At 39.2% G+C, this 19,790-nt stretch overlaps 1 protein-coding gene across 5 annotated transcripts in view; it reads right to left on the minus strand.

The window, feature by feature from the left end:
• Positions 1–19,790, minus strand: part of PDLIM5 (PDZ and LIM domain 5) — a 132,561-nt gene that overhangs the window by 16,519 nt on the left and 96,252 nt on the right. For all 5 annotated transcript variants that reach the window (XM_083834780.1, XM_083834777.1, XM_083834778.1 and 2 more), the window contains one exon: positions 11,865–12,049. In XM_083834780.1, coding sequence (XP_083690906.1) covers positions 11,865–12,049 — 185 coding nt within the window. The remainder of the gene's footprint in view (positions 1–11,864; positions 12,050–19,790) is intronic.

Here is a 19,790-nt window from a genome sequence, read left to right on the forward strand (position 1 = left end):
CTGCTCAAATGGACACAGCATATTAATTCACAGGAAAGATAAATGGCAGCTAATACAAACAAAATTCAACAGAAACTACAATTTCTTACTATTTAGAGAAAATAGCCACACACTACACAATTTAATCAAACCAATCCAGTGAACTTTAATAATAATAATAAAAAACTAAAAAGCCTCTCCTGCATATTGGTGCACTAAGGTGACACAGCTGGAGAAGAAATCCTTTTTAACACCAATACTTTCATACTCTAACCATGCTTGTTAGTTTGGTGTTAATCCACCGGTATGGGCACAATGCCTACTTTTGCTTATTTTTTCCTCCGTATGAAGAAGCGATATAGTTGAATTTTCTCAAAATAAGTGATTTCAAGACTGACATATTTTTGGATCCCCTTCAGTGTGTGAAGTAGTAAAAAGCATACCAAATTACCATTTTTATTTATTTTTTAATATTAAGCATATTGCTTATATATAACGTAACAAAGCAGTGTGTAACATCTTGAAAAATAACATCTTGATTAGAGAGACATTCAGCATTGCTGAGTAGAAAGTATTCAGAAATGTGCACCTCAAAAGCACTTGATCTTGAACAAGTCACTCTGCTACTGTAGTTCATTTTAGATTATAAATGCCTGCTAAACTGAAAACATAGGAAGAGATAAAACTGGAAAAGGTGGCAGAAAGCCTTTGAAGACATGAACAAAAGTGGTTTTGATTAATAGCACTTTCCTTCTCTATCACCACCAATGGCTTTCTGATTTTCAGGTCCCATTTCATGAGAAGACAAAAAAACACACTAAAACCAAATCTGTTTGAAGACTGTTTTTTCCATTAATCAAATTGCAGCACAGTTTCTAGTGTATTGCTCATTTGTGTTTATCTGCTGAATCCCAAAGCCCATTCAAACACATCAGCTAGCTCTTGTTTGCACTGTTAAAAAAAAAAAAAAAAAAGCCCTCCTACTTGCTTAAAGAAAGAAATAGTACAACTACCACAATTACTCCTATTTCTTTGGTCTCATTACAACTTTCATTAGTGCTGTGTTTATGTATGATGCTTTTCTGAATGCTGCCCAACTTTAAATCACTACTGGCCAGGGTAGGATTTCTCTCCATAAACCCTCTCTCAGAGCTGTTGGACAAATCAGACCATAATTTCTGAGTTACTCAAAGCACAAAAAGAGGAGAGGAGAAGATGAATGTTCACGAGGTTGAGAAATAATGTCGGTCTACTGCTGACGCTATGATAAAACAAAAAATCTCTTTTAAGCAAACCATACTATAAAACACACTGATTAGTACCGTGTTAAGCCAGGGCTGTGGCCTAAGCAAAAACAAACCGGGCATCTACAATTGAGGACCAGTGAAGGCAGATGGATCTACTCCACTTCCACTGAAATGGGTGAAGTCATGTTCAATGCCCAGAACTTCCGCAGATACAGGACTCCCCAGGGGATCACAGCCGTAATGAAAGTGGAGAATTAGTGTCAAATACTCCGGGGAACGACAAATAACCCGTGACCTTCAGATACCTCCACATTTCCAGAATATTTTTGGATACTGGACAAAACCTAAGTTTTAAAAGGCTTTTTGACTGTCATTTCTAAATTTATTTGCTACTTTGGGGGGAACAACATCTAATTGATCACTGCAAATGCCATCAGCAGCTGGAACTAGGATAGAAAAGGTTTCTTCCTGTTCAAGAATCCTTGAAAACCAAGATCTTAAGGCATTTTATTATTATCTGTCTTCTTCCATCTTTTGAGGCCAGTGTAAAGCCAGGAAGCTCCCTCCTCATATTCACAGATTGTACCCGCAGTGTTCTCTCTCCTTGCTAATATTCACATTAAAACCTTGTTGGTCTTGCACAGTATTATCCCCCTCAATTCCTGCTCTGAAGTGGGCTCAAGTTTCTTTCACTTTAGATTCCTGATCCTGAAGAGGAGTCAGTCTGCTTCCTTTGCCTCAGATTCATACTCTTTTCTAAGTTTGTTTTTTTTTTTTAAGGAAATACACCAGTACACTAATAGCTATTTCACCATGTTTACTGTACTGGTTTCTCTGTAAACTTCCCACAGTTGTTCTACGAGATTTTTTTTCACCATATATCAGTCTTCTTTTCACACACTTGATTTGCTTCAGTCTTCCTGATTCCCATCTGAACACTTGCCTGCAGTTTTAACGCCCACTTGTATCTTCCCATAGGCCAGAAGTATGCCTTTAACACTCCACTAATCTTAGCAAAGGTTTGTTACTCCCACTGTAACCCAATTTTTTGTCGGTGGTGGGTGAGTTCTCATTTTTGTTGATTTTTGTTTGTTTTTAAATCATTAATAGTTGCCTGCTTACAATCTATACGAATTGACAATATGTGTTTTTTGCCATAGTTCTAACTTGTGTGGCTAAAGAATTTCAAATATTAGGCATGTTTTCTCTTTCAGCATGAAAGTTGATATTTCTTGACTAGCCCTTCCAGTTTATAAGTTAGTCAATACTCGCGCTGGGCAAGATTTCACAGATACTGATACTACTTGAGTTCCTGCATTTTTTTTCTTTTTTTTTTTTTTTTTTTTCCCATTCCCTTGGAAACCTTTCAGATGGAATTAAGTTCTAAGTTCTGTTTTACTGTGGGAGCAGACTAATTTATTTATTTATTTATTTATTAGCCTTTAGTTACTTTAACAGATTCTCTAGCCTTGAAACACAGCCGCATGATTTAAACAAAAACATCAGGCCCTGAAAATTTATGGAACTAGAAGCTTTCAGCAGGGCACACAAGTAATAACAAGGAGGGTACAAATTCTTACACTCAATCTAAGCCTCTCAACCCCTCAACTCTGGCCATCACTTTGAGCCCTCCTGCGGTTTGTGCTTTATACTTTGCCTTTTACATTCTCCCTTTAGTGTCAAGCATGGGGATGGGTTGCTGTTAACAGACACTATTTTGGAAGCAATTTGGACTGCAGAATTGTTGCAGGGGTAAGAGGTGTCGGGAAGGAGGTAGCTATGCATCCAAATCCCTTAAAAAATGAATAGATGAAAAAAAAAAAACAGCACACATGAAAGGAAAAATTTATGACTTTGGATCTATCAGCAGTTCTGTTCTCACAGAGCTGGTACCTGAGGTCTGGCAAAGTGCACGCACATTTGTAATTTCAAAAGATGACCTAGCAGGGAGGGGAAGGGAAATAACTCCAGCTGCTTCACAACATCTCACCACGGATTTTCTGGCCACCGCCTTTGTTGAATGCAGTGGGACAGAGTACAGGAACTTGTGCAGGTTCTCTGAATTATCAGATCTATAAATAAATACATTATAATCAATAAATAATTTATAAAAATTATAAACATCATTAAGAGTTATTCCACACTGAGTGGTGGAGAGGTTCAGTTCTCTGCAAGTCATAGAAAAGAGCTCTGTGGCTGAATTTTGGAGTTTTGCAGTCTTTCACCTTCACTCTCTTTAGTTAAACCTTAAAGCACCATTGATTTCTACCTGCACATTGTCATAGCTGTCTTTTTTAAAATAGAAAACATTCTGTACCTGAGTATTAACTTTCTACTTTATTAGGTTTAAGTTTAGCAAACCCTCAGTGTTTGCTTTTACTGAACTCCTTGGTATGGCCAGTTTAATATTTAACAAAGTTTTAGGCAAGGTAAAGAACTGGCTTTTTCTTTTAAAAAATCCCAGAGTGACTTTGCCCTTGTTGCACTAACAATAGGCTGTTCCATTGCTGAACACATGGATAACTACAAACATTAGGGAAAGATTTTTAAGACAAAGGGAGAAAGGCGGATACACAGTGGTGCCAAAGTCACTTTGACAGAGGTTCTCCGGTGCATAGCAACAATACAACAGCCTGAACTGTTTAACGCTCACTTAAACATAACATCAGGCTTCATGTAATATCTATAAATAACAATGCTACTTTAACTGGTGGGAGTGCCAGAACTTCATTTTAAAGTGCTTTAACCCGATGATTTATACACTGCTATCAAACTACTGTATTATAAATGGAAAATACAAAGGTTCGTATGTCCAATTTTCTGACTTCTCTTAGTATATCTGTACAGTAAGAAATCTTCCAGTTCCTTTCCTCCAACCCAAACAGATGGCCGGATGAAGCAACGTGTCTGAAAAGCTCGGCTGTCAGCTCGTTGCATTAGCCTTGTATAACATTCTATCCACTCCCGGACCCGCGTGAAATCGCTCAAGTTAAATGGAGAAAACTACAGGACTAGCAAGATGGAAGGGGGAAGAAAAAAAGAAATGCTACATTCAGCAGATCTCATTTGGTTGCTGCACAGTCTTGGAAGCGTCGTCAAAGCTGAAACCCCACCACTGATTAAAAGCAGAACAGGAAGGATTAAACCATTATCATTTCTCTAAATGCCAGCAAAGGCTGGTATGCGCCCGTGGAAAATCACAACAGGTGCAAGCGCGGCCCAGTTTCAACAACCTCTGCAACCTAGGGGCCAGTTCCTGTGCTAGCGACCAGCCTTTCAACTGCAAAGGCTCCAACAAAATTAGCTGTAAAGGATCTTTAATTAAAACGAGTATGGTGGTTTTGGCTTGCTCGGCCTGTCACCTTGTGATTTGTTACATCACATACCGTCACAAATTTGGCACAAGTGGCATAGCTGTTACCAAAAATGTGCCTCGAGGAGAAAGTCGAGGAGAAAGAGAAAACGAAGACTTCCTCACTCCCCTGCACAATAGGGTTTTATTTCTCTGGAATGACAGCTCAGGAGCCCATTTGGTGCATTTCTGCAGATAACATTTTGCTTCTCTCACTCTGAGTTCCTGTTTTGAATTTGACAGCTTGACTACACCTGAGGAGAGCACGACTGTCCGGTCTCACTGACACACATATTATCTGCCTTTTTCACAGAGACGATGTTTAAGGTTGCATAGAGATAGGACTGTATTTACCAGAGAAATTTTGACTTTTCATTTGTTGTACAAATATTAGGCAAACTTCTTGGATGACCTACGCTTGTACGTCCTACCAGAGTACATCACTCTTCTGAGCTGGCATCCTCAGTGATGCAGGCTGCAAATTAAGGGGAAGTGATCTGGTCAGTCAGTCCGTGGCAACAGATTAGATACTTTTTAAGAAATCAAAGGCAACGAGCATCTAATCTTGAAAGCTGGTGAGTGTGAAATAATCAGAGACAAATAGTCTCCTCACCTCTTTAAAAGACTAGAGAAAAGAACATGCATCTGTCTGATTTATGTCTGCAATTAATTTGAATGCACAAAAGTTTGATGCAGTACCACATGAATTTAGCAACATCAAACCACAGGAAAATTGCCAAAGGCCCAATTTTTTAGGTGAGTTTCTGTTCAGCAGATCCTGCAGCGTGGCACACCAGGCCATTCTGCTTCCAACAAGCATGAGGTACATGTCTGTGTAATTACTATGACCCACCCCTTCTTAAATATAAACATCCAGGATTTTAAAAACATATTCTAGTTTCCACCATGTCTGCAGGAGTTACAATTTCACACTGCCATCAAATTAAGGTAGACATTTATAAATTACTCTGGTTTCACAATGGGTTTTGCTTGGCTAAGTCCAAGTTCACATTACTTAACTTGTAAGAATAAATTCTTGTGGTTTGCTGTCACATGACAATATAATCATTTAGATTAGGTGAAAAATTAATAAGAATAACAGTCCATACACCAGAATCAGGAAGCTTTTATGTTTTGACCTGTCAATCATATCACTTTTATGGGCAAGGCATTCTCCTTTCATGAACGGTAACTGCAAGGGGCAAACTTTAACAAAGTTTTTCAGTAAAAAAAATAGTGGAACTGTCTATATTTTGGGACTATTTCTAGCTTACCACAATATAAAGATTTGCCTCAACTTGACTCATTACTCCAGTTTCTTCCCCAAATTTACACCATTGTCCTCAGTGGGCATGTAGCTCCTTTAACCCCTAATAATTAGCTCCTGCTTTTAATTTCCTGTTCTGTGAAGGAAACAAAGTTGGATGAGGTGGCCCTAAAGACAAAGTGCAGAACTTCGTGAGCAAGGTGATGGTGCCTTTCCCATGCAAAGCGGATGGGCCATCAACTTAACTCACCCCATCAGGGTGGCCTGTAACCTCTACAGAAGTGTGTGTGTGTGTGTGTGTGTGTGTGTGTACAATCTCGTGCACAGGGGGAATAACAAAAGAAACACAGAAAAACAAAGGTGGCAAAATTTTACAGTCAATTCCTGTATGGATCTTGAGCAAGGCTTTACTGGGATTATAAGCATTTTGCCATAGCACTGTACATGTCAGTGCCCCCCTCCCTCTCCTTCCTAGCTCCATACTGTTTGACTTTATGGCCAAACTCCTGAGGCTGACACGGTCTGGTTTTTGACGCGTTTCCCTTAGCAAACTTTTGCAGACTAAGTCACAAGGAAGGAGATGATGACTTAATCTGTCAGTATATGTAGGACAGGATACCAAATCACACCTAGGACCAGGTTTGTATTTTCTTCTGCTTTTAAAGTTCTAATATTATCAAGGGAGTGGGAAATAGGAAAAAAAATGCAGCAAGACAGCACACTAAGGATAACTCCAGAGATGGTAAATGCAAGTCTACCAAACACATGAAAACAACTGCAAGGAAACAGCAGAATTTTTCAAACAAGGTTGCCTGGGGAGCAATTTTTCTATGCTTACAGCTAGCTTCCAAGTGTGTTCCCCCTTCTGAAGGGAGCATGTGCTTAACACATGTGCTGGCTCAGGATTAGGCAACTGACAGTTGTGGGTATTGTAGTATATGCTGACATGCCCGACCAGCTCTACTAGAAGGGGTTATGTATCCCAGTTGTATCAGGCTGACAGAGACCCTGGGAATAAAGAAGTTGGCGTATGTGGTAACAGGTCACCTAACACCGTGAGCTTTGTGCACTTCTATCACAAACCCTTCCCATCCCATCGTCGTGCTCTGCTGCCAAGCCCCGGAGGAGGGAGGCCAGTGCTTATGGCAAAAACCTCCTCTCTAAGCAGCACACTGGCTCGCCTGGCCTCCAGCTATACCAGCTGTGGGCTGCGGTCCTGTTGGACCCCACCAGCAAAGCAGGGCTTTGCCCACACGACTCAGCACTGTGCCAGCAGCTCCACCTCCAACAACAGCGTTTGGAGCATGCCGGGAAAGAGGAGGCGATCTTGCACAATAAATGTGGTCCTAAAGTCCTGACTGCTCCTGCCCATCACAGATCCTGCTGCGCTTTCTGCGAGAACAGTTTGTCTCCTGGCCAAACTCCAGTTTGGGTAACTGCATTTATTGGATAATTGTGCTTGCTTAAATTGTCCCAGCAGTTTCAATTTGACACAGTGCTATTCACTTCCTTTCAAGATGCCGTGGAGTGTTACAGTGTGCCGACAAGCAGCTATTACGTCTGGCTGAAGAAGTGACTGCATGGTAGTGGTGGGTGAAAGCAATGCCTGTGCGTGCGTCACGTGCTTGCACATGGCACCGAGACTGTAAAATGCTTTGAGAGTGAACGGTGCTACGTAAGTGTACGGCAATAGTTAGCTGTGAAATTGTAAAGTAACTTGTTGTGATGTAGCTGGGATAGCGGCGGACATTTATTTTTATTTATTTATTTTGTAGATTGAATATAATCATGTTAAAAGCTTCTCCCTCTGGTGGGTGAACAGAACATCATAGCTCAACAGAACATCGTAACTCAAGAACAAAATGAGGGCTATTATAAATCCTAGCCAATGCATTTAACACACAGCCGCAGCCACAATTTGACTTATGGCAACAACTGAAAATAATTAACAATACAGACAAGAGAAGCCCATGGCAAATGTGTTCTTTTCAAACCGCTGCCTACGCGCATTCGACCACTTCATCGTGTATATGCTCCACCTGCCACAGATGTTCAACTCTTTGTGCACCCAATTTGCCAAAGATGAGACTTTGTTTGACAAGCCAGCTTTTATCCTGCTGATCCAGCCTCCCCGTGAGCATACAAGAAAGAATGGGGCAGCCATCCCTCATTTCCTTTGCCAAACCACAGAGGATTCCTGTAATATCAGGATTGTATTCCAAAAAGGGATATTATATTATGTTACCTTCATGCTGGGTGACTAACACTGCAATTTGCTGGAAGGCAGGTAACAGGAATCCTCAAGAAATAATAATAATAGAACCCTGCCTAAATGAACACCTTTTCCAGATGCTTTCAAAAAAAAAAAAAACCAACAACAACAAAAAACACTTCTTGAATACTTAATACCGTTTCGCAGAGAATTCACTACCACACACAGCACTTCAGGTTGTTCACGGAAAGAAATGTGAAATTTTTCTCCTCAAGGAGGTGACAGGTTTTGAGAAGGAGAGAATGCGGCATGAATTAAATGAACTAAAAGATGCCTTCTGACCAAATGACTTATCTGTGTAGTTGGACATCTTAATAAATAAAATCACTGGTAATATTCATGCCATGCCATAAAACAGCAGACTACAGCTTCCCCAGACACAAACAAAATCCTGTGATATATCTGCTTTGCTATGGAAACTACTCGGTCTTATATAAAGCAATCATTAAAAGAGTGAGTGCTATTAGAGCTACAAAACCATACTCTGAAGAAGTTTCTGCTATTAACAGCATACTGATAAACATATACACATTTGCATAACATTATGCCTCCCTTCTAATTATTTCCAAGGCTAGATTTCAACTACGATATCAATCAGGCTCAGAGGGAGGTGTTTTTGTTTGTTTAAAATTCTGTCAGACCCATGACCTGTGAGGCCAAATTTTGTTTGGCCTGTGAAGTGCTGGCAATTTTGCTTTGAAGGAAACTTCATGCTCCCAGACTGCAAACAAACAGCAGAATTAGTGACTGAAAACCAAATATGCCCTGAAATGGTTATAGTCTTTCTTTAACATCTGACTAATTTTATCAAAACACTCTGCTATTTAAAAAGTTTTACCTGTCAGACTGCTGGGTTCAGCCTTATTAAGTAAGCTTCGGTACAGAAAAACCTTGGGTATTTTTATTTTTGTAAAATGCCCGAGAAAGATGATCAGTCCCTGCTGTAATGCCTCTGTAACCGTGCTGAGGCCTCTCCTGCCTGCCAGTTTTGCGTTACTGACTTCTTGAATGACTTGGGTAATACATGCCACATAAAGCTGTGGCTGAGCTTATGGCAGGTTTAAGGGGCCGGCTTGCAGTGAAACCTGTATAACCTCTGGACAAGCCTCAGACACCTCAGCAGCCGTCACAATTTCAATTGATTCCTGAAATACTTCTTTTTACCTAAAAAGTCAGGCTAGCAGGTGGCTGGGTATGTCACTTCTTCATTCATGGGCAGACTGCTGTAATATGAAAGTGCCTCGGATCGATGAAGTTGGATCATTTAAAAGATGGGCAAAAACCAAGGGCATTTTGACATCTCCAAATTGTCCATTTTTCCTCACCATTTCAGAAAGGAGCCCCACAAATGGGGAAGAAGCACAGACTGGCTGCCCATTTTAGGAAACAGGTTTTCAATGTCTCTTCCTACTACAGTTTTATTTCTGGCTCCCTCAATATTTCTGAAGGGGGTAATGTTTTTCCTTCTTTGGAAGTAAACTTGAGGCAAGCTATTCCCAGGTTTCCTAGCACATAACATCTCAGGACCCTACAGAAAGACAGCACAGAACTGACATCCTCGGGACCTCTATTGTTTTACAACACCTTGAACAGGGATGCAAGAAACACTACATATTTCTCTACTTTTGTCTAAGAAGGTGCTAGTTACCCAACACCATGCTTTGTCAGTCTCCCCCTTGTGCCTGCTGCCATGGGGAGCAACACTGCTCAGATTTATCTCACATCTGGGCTTCAAGTGATGTAGCTGCAGCTTCTGATGTGGCAGCCTCAGACTTTCATTTCAGACTGCATGATCTTAACACATACACCTTGGGGCTTGCGCTGTAGAAAGTGCAAACACTTAAAAATAGACTTCCCTTCTCATTCAGTATGTATATGTGGAAAACCTGCAAAATCCTGAAAACGATGAAAAAAAGCAAGGGCCAGGCTCAAGTCCTAGTAACTAACAGTGGCATTGTAGACTTTGCAATTCTGTCAGTTTCTACATTGTAAAATTATTTTAAAAATGCTGAAATAGCCCACTTCAACTTTTCATCTTTTTTTTTTTTTTTTAAGCTATTCTGGAACATATCAACTAAATTTGTCTGTCTGGCTTTCCCCCTTCGTCATCTACTTTGAACCTCTAAGGTGAAATAAGAGATTTTTGAATTACCCAGTGCAGGGGCACAGATTTCCACAGAACCATGGAATCGAGTGTAATTTAATTCATCTTTATAAATCTTTCTCTGTCATGTGGCAGTCATCACCCCTCAAAATAATTATTAGACTTGCATTAATGGTAAAACACAGTAGTAGGATTTAGCTATGAAACACCTACCAACATATTGTAAATTGGTGCAGTACTACTGAAACACCAAGTTGACAGGTGTTTTCTGTGCAAGTGAAATAAATTAATCACTTTGGGGGGGACAATCAGCCACCTCTTAGAACGAAGGATTACCTTTTTCCCACAATGTTTGCCTTAGGTACACATGACCAAAATATAACTTTAAAAACAGGTTTTGTTTTTTTCTTTCCCAATGGCAAAACTACTCAAAGTAGGAAAACAAGAATTGACCTGTCTTTACCTAGCACTTAAGAATATACTCGATGTTTGAAAGCTATGTATAGAAATGACAGCGTATTGCCATCTTGAGGCTCTTTAGAAGTACTGCAGGTCCAAAACAAAATGCATACCTTACCAGTCTCAACAGTAATTTAACGATATGTGCAAAAGACCCCACTAAAAACATACAACGGTAACACTGTATGTTTTATCTTTATTTTTATGCCAGGGCCTCTGCAGTTCCTTTTCTGGACTGGATATATTTGAAAGAGGGAAAACCTTTAAGAGTAGAACTCAAAAAATGCATTTTTAGCATCTTATCTCCTTGTCAGAAAGAAAACCAAGAATACTCACCTCACTATTACCAGAAAATCTGCAGTTAAAATTTAATTAGTAATACAGATTTTCTGGACCCTTTGAAATTAATATTCAAGTTTAGTTCAGTGCAAAGACAGATTCAAATTAAGGGACAAGTTACATTAAGAGACTATCTAAAATTACTGCTTGAAATATTATGAAAATGTAGATACACAATTACACGTATTGCATTTCTTAATATGTATATAGTTATAAGATAGGAGCTTCCGGAAAGAAAACAATATGCTTTCCAGTCATAAGACGTATTAGTGTTGGTATAAAGGGATAAGAATCACCAAACTATATTCAAAGGTAGCAGCTATGTAAACTGCCCTTGTAAGAAACCAGCTGCTGTAAATAAACCTTCACGTCTCTGAACTGTGCAACACTGGCATCCTCCACAGATAAAGCCTACCAATGCCAAATACATTGCCACTCTCATGTTTTAGTCCCTTATTTATTTATTTTAAGCTCCTACTTCAGAAGAGATCACTTGGAAAACATGTCTCTGTTAATAGACTCCCTGAAATCACAGAGAACATGCTCTGTTGGATTGACAGTCACATGGGAAACTATTTGTATATATTTGACCGTTATGCATGATTTTTAATAGAAGGTCAGAGACATCGGATTTTGCCTGTTTGTGAAACAAACAAATTACAGAATGCTACTAATCTACCAAAACTTTTATGCTGTTTTTCTTCTTTTCTAAACAAACTGCCTCGTACTCAATACACACCAATAACTGTTTGAAGGCTGTACTTGTTACACCCATGGTCAAGCATATATTACTGAGCTCTCCGAAGACCTTTGAGCAAACAAGAAAAAGCCTCACTGCAAGTTACCTGTTTGGTTTGCAGGCTGCCAGCCCGAGTACTTGGCATTGCTTGGGGGCCCCGTTGGCTTGAGGGCTGCAGCAGACGTGGTGTTGTTGGGAGAAGGTCTAGTGTCCGGGCTTTCATAGCTGGCAGGCATGCTCCTCACCGAAGTGGCCATGTAAGCAGCAGGTTGGGTAGCCTCCATGGAGTCACTGTTCAGAAACAAGGGAGATACAAATCAAAGACATTTCTTGCTAGAATGTGAGCTCACTGTGAACGTGTTTGTGAAATGGTGACGTGACTTCCATCTGCTTTGGTGCAACAGAGCAACATTCACTGTCATCACCGATGTTCTGATGATCACCCCAAGCCAACGCCGTGCAAAGCATGGAGGGAAAAAGACTGGGCACAAGTCCTTGGGAATGTGTGTGGAAAGCCTGCCAAAAGTTACATCCTACTGAAAAATCCTCTCTCTTGTGTATTGACCTCAAAAAAATGAATATTCAGAAGATGAAATAGTAGTGATTCCAGTTACATTTTTAAGATGTTTTTCTAAGAAAAGGGCACATGGGTAATTTCTGCCAAAACCCAATACAGACAAGTAAATCCCTTTAAAATTTAAAAAGTTAGGTGCTGGCATGATGCAGGTTAAAACATAATCCTTACTTCAAATTAAATACAATAGCACTTTTTTTTTTTTTTTTCAAAACTTTTTACTTTTTCTTGGAGATTAGGGCAAATACTCATACGGTCAGATTACTGGTAGATCCCCATAAAGATCATCAGTTTAAAAGTGAATTAAATGCAGTTTTCCTCTATGCACCAAGGATTTTAAAAAAGCTATAGCTTCTTTATTCATTAAGCAATGTACACAATATTTTATATTGCCTCTTTGGAGCAGTTTACAGCTGCTTTTGTATTTTAAGTGTTAGCATAACTCCATCAGCTATTTAAAAACACACATGATGAAAACGGCACTTAATCAAGGTTCACATAGAGTGTAAGTAGTCACTACTTACTTAATAATTTTTCACTCCTTATTTCTCAAGACTGTTCAAGAATCAGAAAGTTATAACAACACGATTTTTATGCCATATAACATATCTGTACAATGCGCATTTGCTTTCGGGAAGCTGAAAACAAATATTTTCATTAAAAATCTTCAGAGTAGAGCAGTAATTGCTACTGAAGGTCATTTGCAAACCAAGAACATTGCAAAAACAGTAAATAAACTCAACAACATTGCAAAATACAATCAAAACAATTCCAAATACATATTTTGTGTAATCTGGAAACTCATTAGCTGATGCATTAGAATCCTTGTACTCTTTTCTGTGTTGAAGAATAACAAAATTTCAGGACATATATTGTATGTATTTCACTGGGGTGATTCACAGAATAGAATATAGATTATGCCAAGTTCGTAAAGCAAAAATCCTTGAGTTATTTTTACTTTACACTTATTGCAAATTAACAGCAGTGCCTTGACCATACTAGATGTAAGCACTTGGACATATAATGAGGCCAAAACACAAGTTCACAACCTTGATTTCTGTCTCTAGATTCACAGGGTTAGCAATTGATGGATTTAGAATGTTTATCTGGATAAGGCGTAGATTCACAGTTTACAGAGTATATCTGAACACTCAGTAACAGCTACTGCAATTAAAGGCTTTTTCTAACAGAGGTAGCTGTCACTAAGTGATACTCCGATTGATTTGCTGTATGCAGCATTCACAAGTACAGTGAAGCACCAAGTGAGACCTTGCATTCTGTTACATTTGAATGTTAAAGATTTTCAGAGACATTTGTACCGTGCAAATGGAGGCATTTAAGGCACACATTATGCTCCTTAAAAGCTTAGGATACAAGTCTTCCTAACAACAGATTTTGAGGCAGCAGAGAGATACTGCATAAAAATGCCTTTGCAGAATGAAAGAAAAAGGATAGGAAGACATCATCTGACATTAAGTAGCAGCTCAGTGGTTGATAAGGACAAGGTAGTTTAGGACTGGCTTCCAGCATGAAAAAAGCACATGCCTGCAACTTCAGTATCACAAAAATATCCTTTTAAATAGACGAGTGCATCTGACACACAACCCATCAAACCTGCTCCAGGCCAGAAGCCCCTCACAACTTTAAGATTTCCTCAAAGCACTGTCAGCCTTTTTCTATTAAAGCATAAATAAGAAAGCTTCCTTCTCATCTAAAAGACTCATCACCACTTGTTACCAGCTGCCTTAAATAGACAAGGCTACTTAATGAGCAAAAATGGATTCAAGACAAGCAAAACTCTCTCATAAGGTCAGTAATCTCCATCCACTGGTCTTCGTACCGATTTATAGCTGTTGTGAATCTGGCTCAAAAACATAAATATCAACTTGCCAAGCATAGTCACCAAAGGCTGGAACTCTACCTTAAAGCAACACTTCCTGAAGGATACCACATGAAATACAGCTGAGGTACGCAGCTGGCAAACTGCAGCCTTTGAGGCTCCTCAACTACAACTGTTTCGGAGGAAAGGAAAGGGGAGGTCAGGATGGAAATCTTGCTTCATCTCCAGATTTGCAGAATTGCAGTATTATACATATAGGTGAGGAAGAGGACACTGCCTTGTGCCTACAAGGCTAGCTGTAACGCCGACTTGTGTCTTCATCATCACCACTTCCATGGTTGAATGCTGAGGCTTGTGAATGATGTCAAGTTCCTGAACCATCAGATTACTGGAGATGTTTAGGTTTTCATTTAGAAAACAAAAAGACTGAAAAGAGAAATCCTAAAGGCCCCAGCCTAAAAGACAGTGATAAACACAGGTATGGAACCCCCCGTGATTTGTGACCACCTGAGATGGATTATGTGCTAGGAGCCTATCCTAAAGGCCAGCTTCCCAAGGGAAGAGCTTGAAGCCATCATTTTGACAGAGGGCATCATGCTGGCCTTACACCAAAACTTCTGACAGGTCTTGGACGCCCTTTGCTCTCTGTGCCTTTTTTTTTTTTTTTTCAAGTGAGAGTTGAATAAACCTACGCCTGCACTACAGCCAGTTAATTTAACAGGCAAGATGCTACCGTGGCTTGGCACATCTCTCCAATGTAACATTGCCCTCCGATGGTGGGCTGCAGGGAATAGTGCGCACACCATTTTTCCTGGATTATAGCTCCTAAACAAACAGTTGCCTGCGAACACGATATGGCGTTCTCCTTAGAGAGAAAGATATATCCATCCTTGTCTCACTTTCAAGGAACCCTGGAGATGTTCCACCTTTTATATGCTAAACTTATTCAAATTCATGCTTCAAAAATAATTCCTAAACATTTTACTTCATATCCATCTATGCTGGGAAATAAGCTTTCAACTATCGTTTTTAATTGCTATGTGTCTTTCAGAAACAAACTTATCTTCCAAGAAGAGACTGTACAAAACCCACAATTAGCCCTGCTAGTGTTCTGTAGCTCACTAGGATATTATACAATGGTGACCCAGACTGTTCTTATTGTTAAATCTCCATTCTCATACCAGGCAGAAAAAAAAAGAAAAGTTTCATAAGGTCAACCAAAAGAATGATGCTCTTGTGTTAATATTTTTTTTTAAATTAAGCTGATCTTCACACTGTAAACAGAAATGCTTTCCTCATTTATTGCAAAAACTTTTTTTTTCGACAATGTTTCTAGGGTTACATAAGATTGTGAAGTAAGCACAAACCTAAAAAGGTTTGAGAATAACCTTGATTCTTTTCTGAGAGAATTTAAAGAAAAAAAATATGCAGAAATTCAAGAAAATGAACAGATTAAGGAAGAGAGCTACAGTGTATTTTTCAGTGTTGCCATTAGAAGAAGGAGGAATGATAAACCTTACGTATTTACTAAGATTCACATGAGTAGGTTCCTCAGACTGTCCAAGTGACACTCAGAAGTCAGGTTCAGGTTAAGTACATTCTGATGTCAGAACACCTGTACTGTTGATAATGCCAAGCTTACCTCCTAGCTCTAGTTTTAACCTTTTAACTCTGTTCTGTAAATCTTAAACAATCCTCCTCCACCTGATGAATACTTACAGAAAAAAAAAATAAAGTTTTCCATGATGAAAATGTAATGTATGTTATCACTGCAAATGGTGTTCTAAATACGTGGTCCCTCTTCAAAACACAGATGATGTATGTTCCTAGAAGTAACCAAGACAGTCACATTCTTTTTAAGAAAGATGATATTGCTTAGTAGATGTGAATGCTCTCCTGTCAAGATTTGGGCAAGGGTTTTCAACACTGCAAGAAGGAAGAGTGAAACGCAAGCCCAGCCGATTTCCAAGCCCTGTGACCTGAAAATCAATGATGTGTTTAATTATTAAGTTATGGAAAGATGAAATAAATAATTCTGGAAGTGGCTTGCAAGGGAAACGGCAAAATCAACCAAAGAAAACAAACAACATTTACGGAAAAGAAAGAGCTCACAACAGGCTCCTCAGACTTAGCTCTTCCTAACCAACAGGAACACTATAGAAACAGGCAAATTCAACTAAAAAGCAAATAATTCCCGACTCTTTCTCCTCATCTTCCTCCCCAGATACCAAACACCATATTACATGCCATTACTTGGTTGGAGGACTGGGAGATAAAGACATTTGCCAGCTGTCAGTCCCTGTCAGGACATGGTACCAAGAGCTTCCAGGAAGCTACAGAGGGGTGATAGGAGAGGAGCCTGTGTGGAAGGAAGCAGGTCCAGGTCACACGTGAAAGGAGCACCGGTTTCTCAGGGACCGCTCCTGGATATCTGCGCCCATGCCGTGCCTGCTTCCTTCCCAAAATCATGTGCACCAACACGAGGCTGAGCATACTTCAGAAGCATTTTAAGAAATCAGCAGTGGAAAACCCTCCTGAATGCAGAGGTTTTGACACCCTCTCCTCTCTCTTCCCAGAAGCCAGAGAGAAGAAAAACACATGTTTTGGGGTTATAGAGGCCTAAACCTCCACCCATCCTTCCATGGAAATTTCTGTACAGAGCATTCCAGCAGAAATACATGCTTTAAAAAAGATAACTGTCTCATGCTGTTATTAGCCGAAGGAGAAGCTATGGTCCTAGCAGATAATAAAATACAGCTTGCTGTCCTGTAACTTCTAACACTGCTGAAATGGTAATGAGGGACAAATCTCAGATTTTCCCAAGCAGGCTCTATAGGCTTGGCAGGACTTTCTCTAATGCAAGTCCAAGATACCAGGGTATCCGTCTGTAAATATCATCATCCGAACCCCAATGGGTACAAGCAGCTCAGTCTGGTACATAAGCATTTTCCTAATAGTTCTCTGGATTACAAATGATATTTTAACTCCTGCTTGTTGTCCAGAATGACCGCGTGAATCAGGAACAAGTCCCTCAGGGTCTGAGAAAGCCTGCTGACAGGAAAGGTCATATAATATCTATGAGTCTGTAAATGCTTTCTTCACATGGCCAGGAATTCTGTGAGGTTATTTTCCCTTAAGAACACTAAATCTCTTAAGACAAAAACAAGACAAGAAGAAAGAAAGAAAAAAAAAGTTAGCAAATCACTCTTGCTGGTTTCTGGCACAACTATGTGGAATGTGATAGGCTTGATTCTGCTTTATGGCTTCTAAAACCAAAATAGTTTAACAAACAAGTAAAATTTCCCTTGCATTAAATATTGCTGCCTGTTGGTTATCTTCATCCCAAGCAGGCATTAAGCATAATCCAGAAATCTGAATAAACCTCTAAAATATACACACACGAAAATCAGAAGATCAGAAAAAGCTAGGCATGAAAACGGTGATAAAACAACATGAATGGGGGAACACATATGCTTTTTTGCAAGGACTATCTGGTGCAACAAGAAAGAAACAGAAGACAAGAAAGGTGCTGATCTTGTTCCTATCCCTATTGCAAACCCGTGGTCTCATTCAATTTATAAAAACAGTGTTTAGATCTTGTGTTAGCCTAACAGTGTTCCAGTAGCTTGCAAGAAAGTAGAAAGTGCAAAATAAAATAAGAGAGAGCAGGGAAAGTCACGTGGGTGGAAGTATTTCCATACGGAACTGCAGTAAGGACATATGTAACCCTTACGTAAGCAGTGGTCTGCACAGAAACAATTCAAAACTTCTTTCAGACTAAATATTTTCAGGGTCAACCCTGGTGATTATCTCACAAGACCAGACTATCCTTTTTTCAAGTAATTCTACATGGCATTGTGTCAGGTACATAAGGCAAAAGTCATGTCTATGCCCATTTCTGCTAATGTCTCCCAAAACTTGAGTTTTTGCCACATGAATTAATTTTAGGCAAGACCTCCAATTCTTGGAAATGTAAGATATTAAATACATTTATTTTGCTTTATATATGTAAGTAAAAAAAAAAAAAAAGAGGGAAAAAATAAAAAAACACAAAACCATAAAACTTAAGGCTCTATTGTTAACAGGATGAACTTAAATTAGTGAAAGATTGCATGGCTGTGCTATACAAAAACAAAACAAAAAACATTTCTGAGGGATCTGGGAGAAGAAGAAAATATGTGGATATTCAACACTACTTCAAGCCAGTTAATAAGTGATATTGCATCAGTCAGAAAAAAGCCAAGTTTTCTGGCAGCTACCCAGTACAGCAAAGTTTAAGACAACAAGCTTTTCGAAATAGAGACGGTGAAGTGAAAGGTATGAAATAGAAATACTTCCAAAGAAACTCTACTGCAGAACAAGACCTAAGCCCTGCTTTTGCTGTAGTTGCAACCATCTTGAGTTTTTCCCTGAAGATAATGCAAACAAAACTACGCTACCTCAGTAAAATAGATAAACTACCCTTTCATGTAAGGTATTTTAACAAAGAGATGGAAAACACAAAATGTGAAGTTGTTTAAGCTTATTTACTTGGCTGTCTTGGTTGTGCCAGTTGTATTGAACAAGTTAGTGTATGTCATCTCAAGTAGTAACAATTTATGTTATGTCATACCCTCAGCTCTTTATGGACATAAAATTTCAGCTCTATTTCCTTACCAGCTATTTCGTTGTGGGATGAAGTGAGCTGCTGTTTAAAATATTTTTTCGGCATTATAATTTTTTTCTCCTTCTGACATAATTGATTGGTTTTGATTGCTATGTGTTGAACTTACAGGAGAACATGTACTTATTGACAGTGAATTGTAAGCATAATTTGTCTTTTATCTCTAATTTTGCTACGTTTCTCAATCTATCCAGTGAGTTTGTGCTCCTTTTCTCACTGGCGTGAGGCAGCACAAAGCCTCGTTTCTATGGCTCCATCTACTGGCAACCTCTTCTTCCTTACCGGCACTGGCAGTCGATAACAAGGAAAGTAGAAATTGTCACCCCAATATGTTTCTCCCTGTATCATGAGCAAAAGATGCATAAACATAAAGACAGCTTCAGAGTCAGCAAGGCAAGTGCTTACACTCCTGTAACAATCTAACTTCATTTGTAGCTTATACCACAAACTCTGCACATCAGTGAGTGAAGGAAAAAAGGAAAATCAGAGAATTTGTTTTCACTGCCATTATTTTCTTTACTAAAATATCAGCAAACAAAGAGCATAGATCAAGACTGAAGGTTTGCTGGCAGCATGTCCTGGACTTTGCCAGCGGTACACAGATATCAGAATTGCTACAGAAGATTTCCCTTTGGATGCAAGAACACACACACAGACACAAAAAGATAAAATGTAAGATTATCTGTGTGTGTCTAATATCACCATTTTCCTCCCTGAAGTCAGGGCTGCTTTAGCCTTTTCTAGTGACACAGGTCACCCTGCAAGCCATGGAACAGGAGGCAAAGAACTGACATGCGACTTTTTTTTTTTTTTTTTTTTTTTTTTTACATCAAGTGGATCTCAGCTCTATTTTTAATTGGACCTTATCTCCTTAAGGGTATTATTCTTGTGAAAATGCAAGTAAGTACATGAAAATACACAGATTATTTATTCCCTTGCACAACTTACTATGTAC

The sequence above is a fragment of the Anser anser genome, assembly GCF_964211835.1.
Source record: "Anser anser genome assembly, chromosome: 4".
Classification (NCBI taxonomy): domain Eukaryota; kingdom Metazoa; phylum Chordata; class Aves; order Anseriformes; family Anatidae; genus Anser; species Anser anser.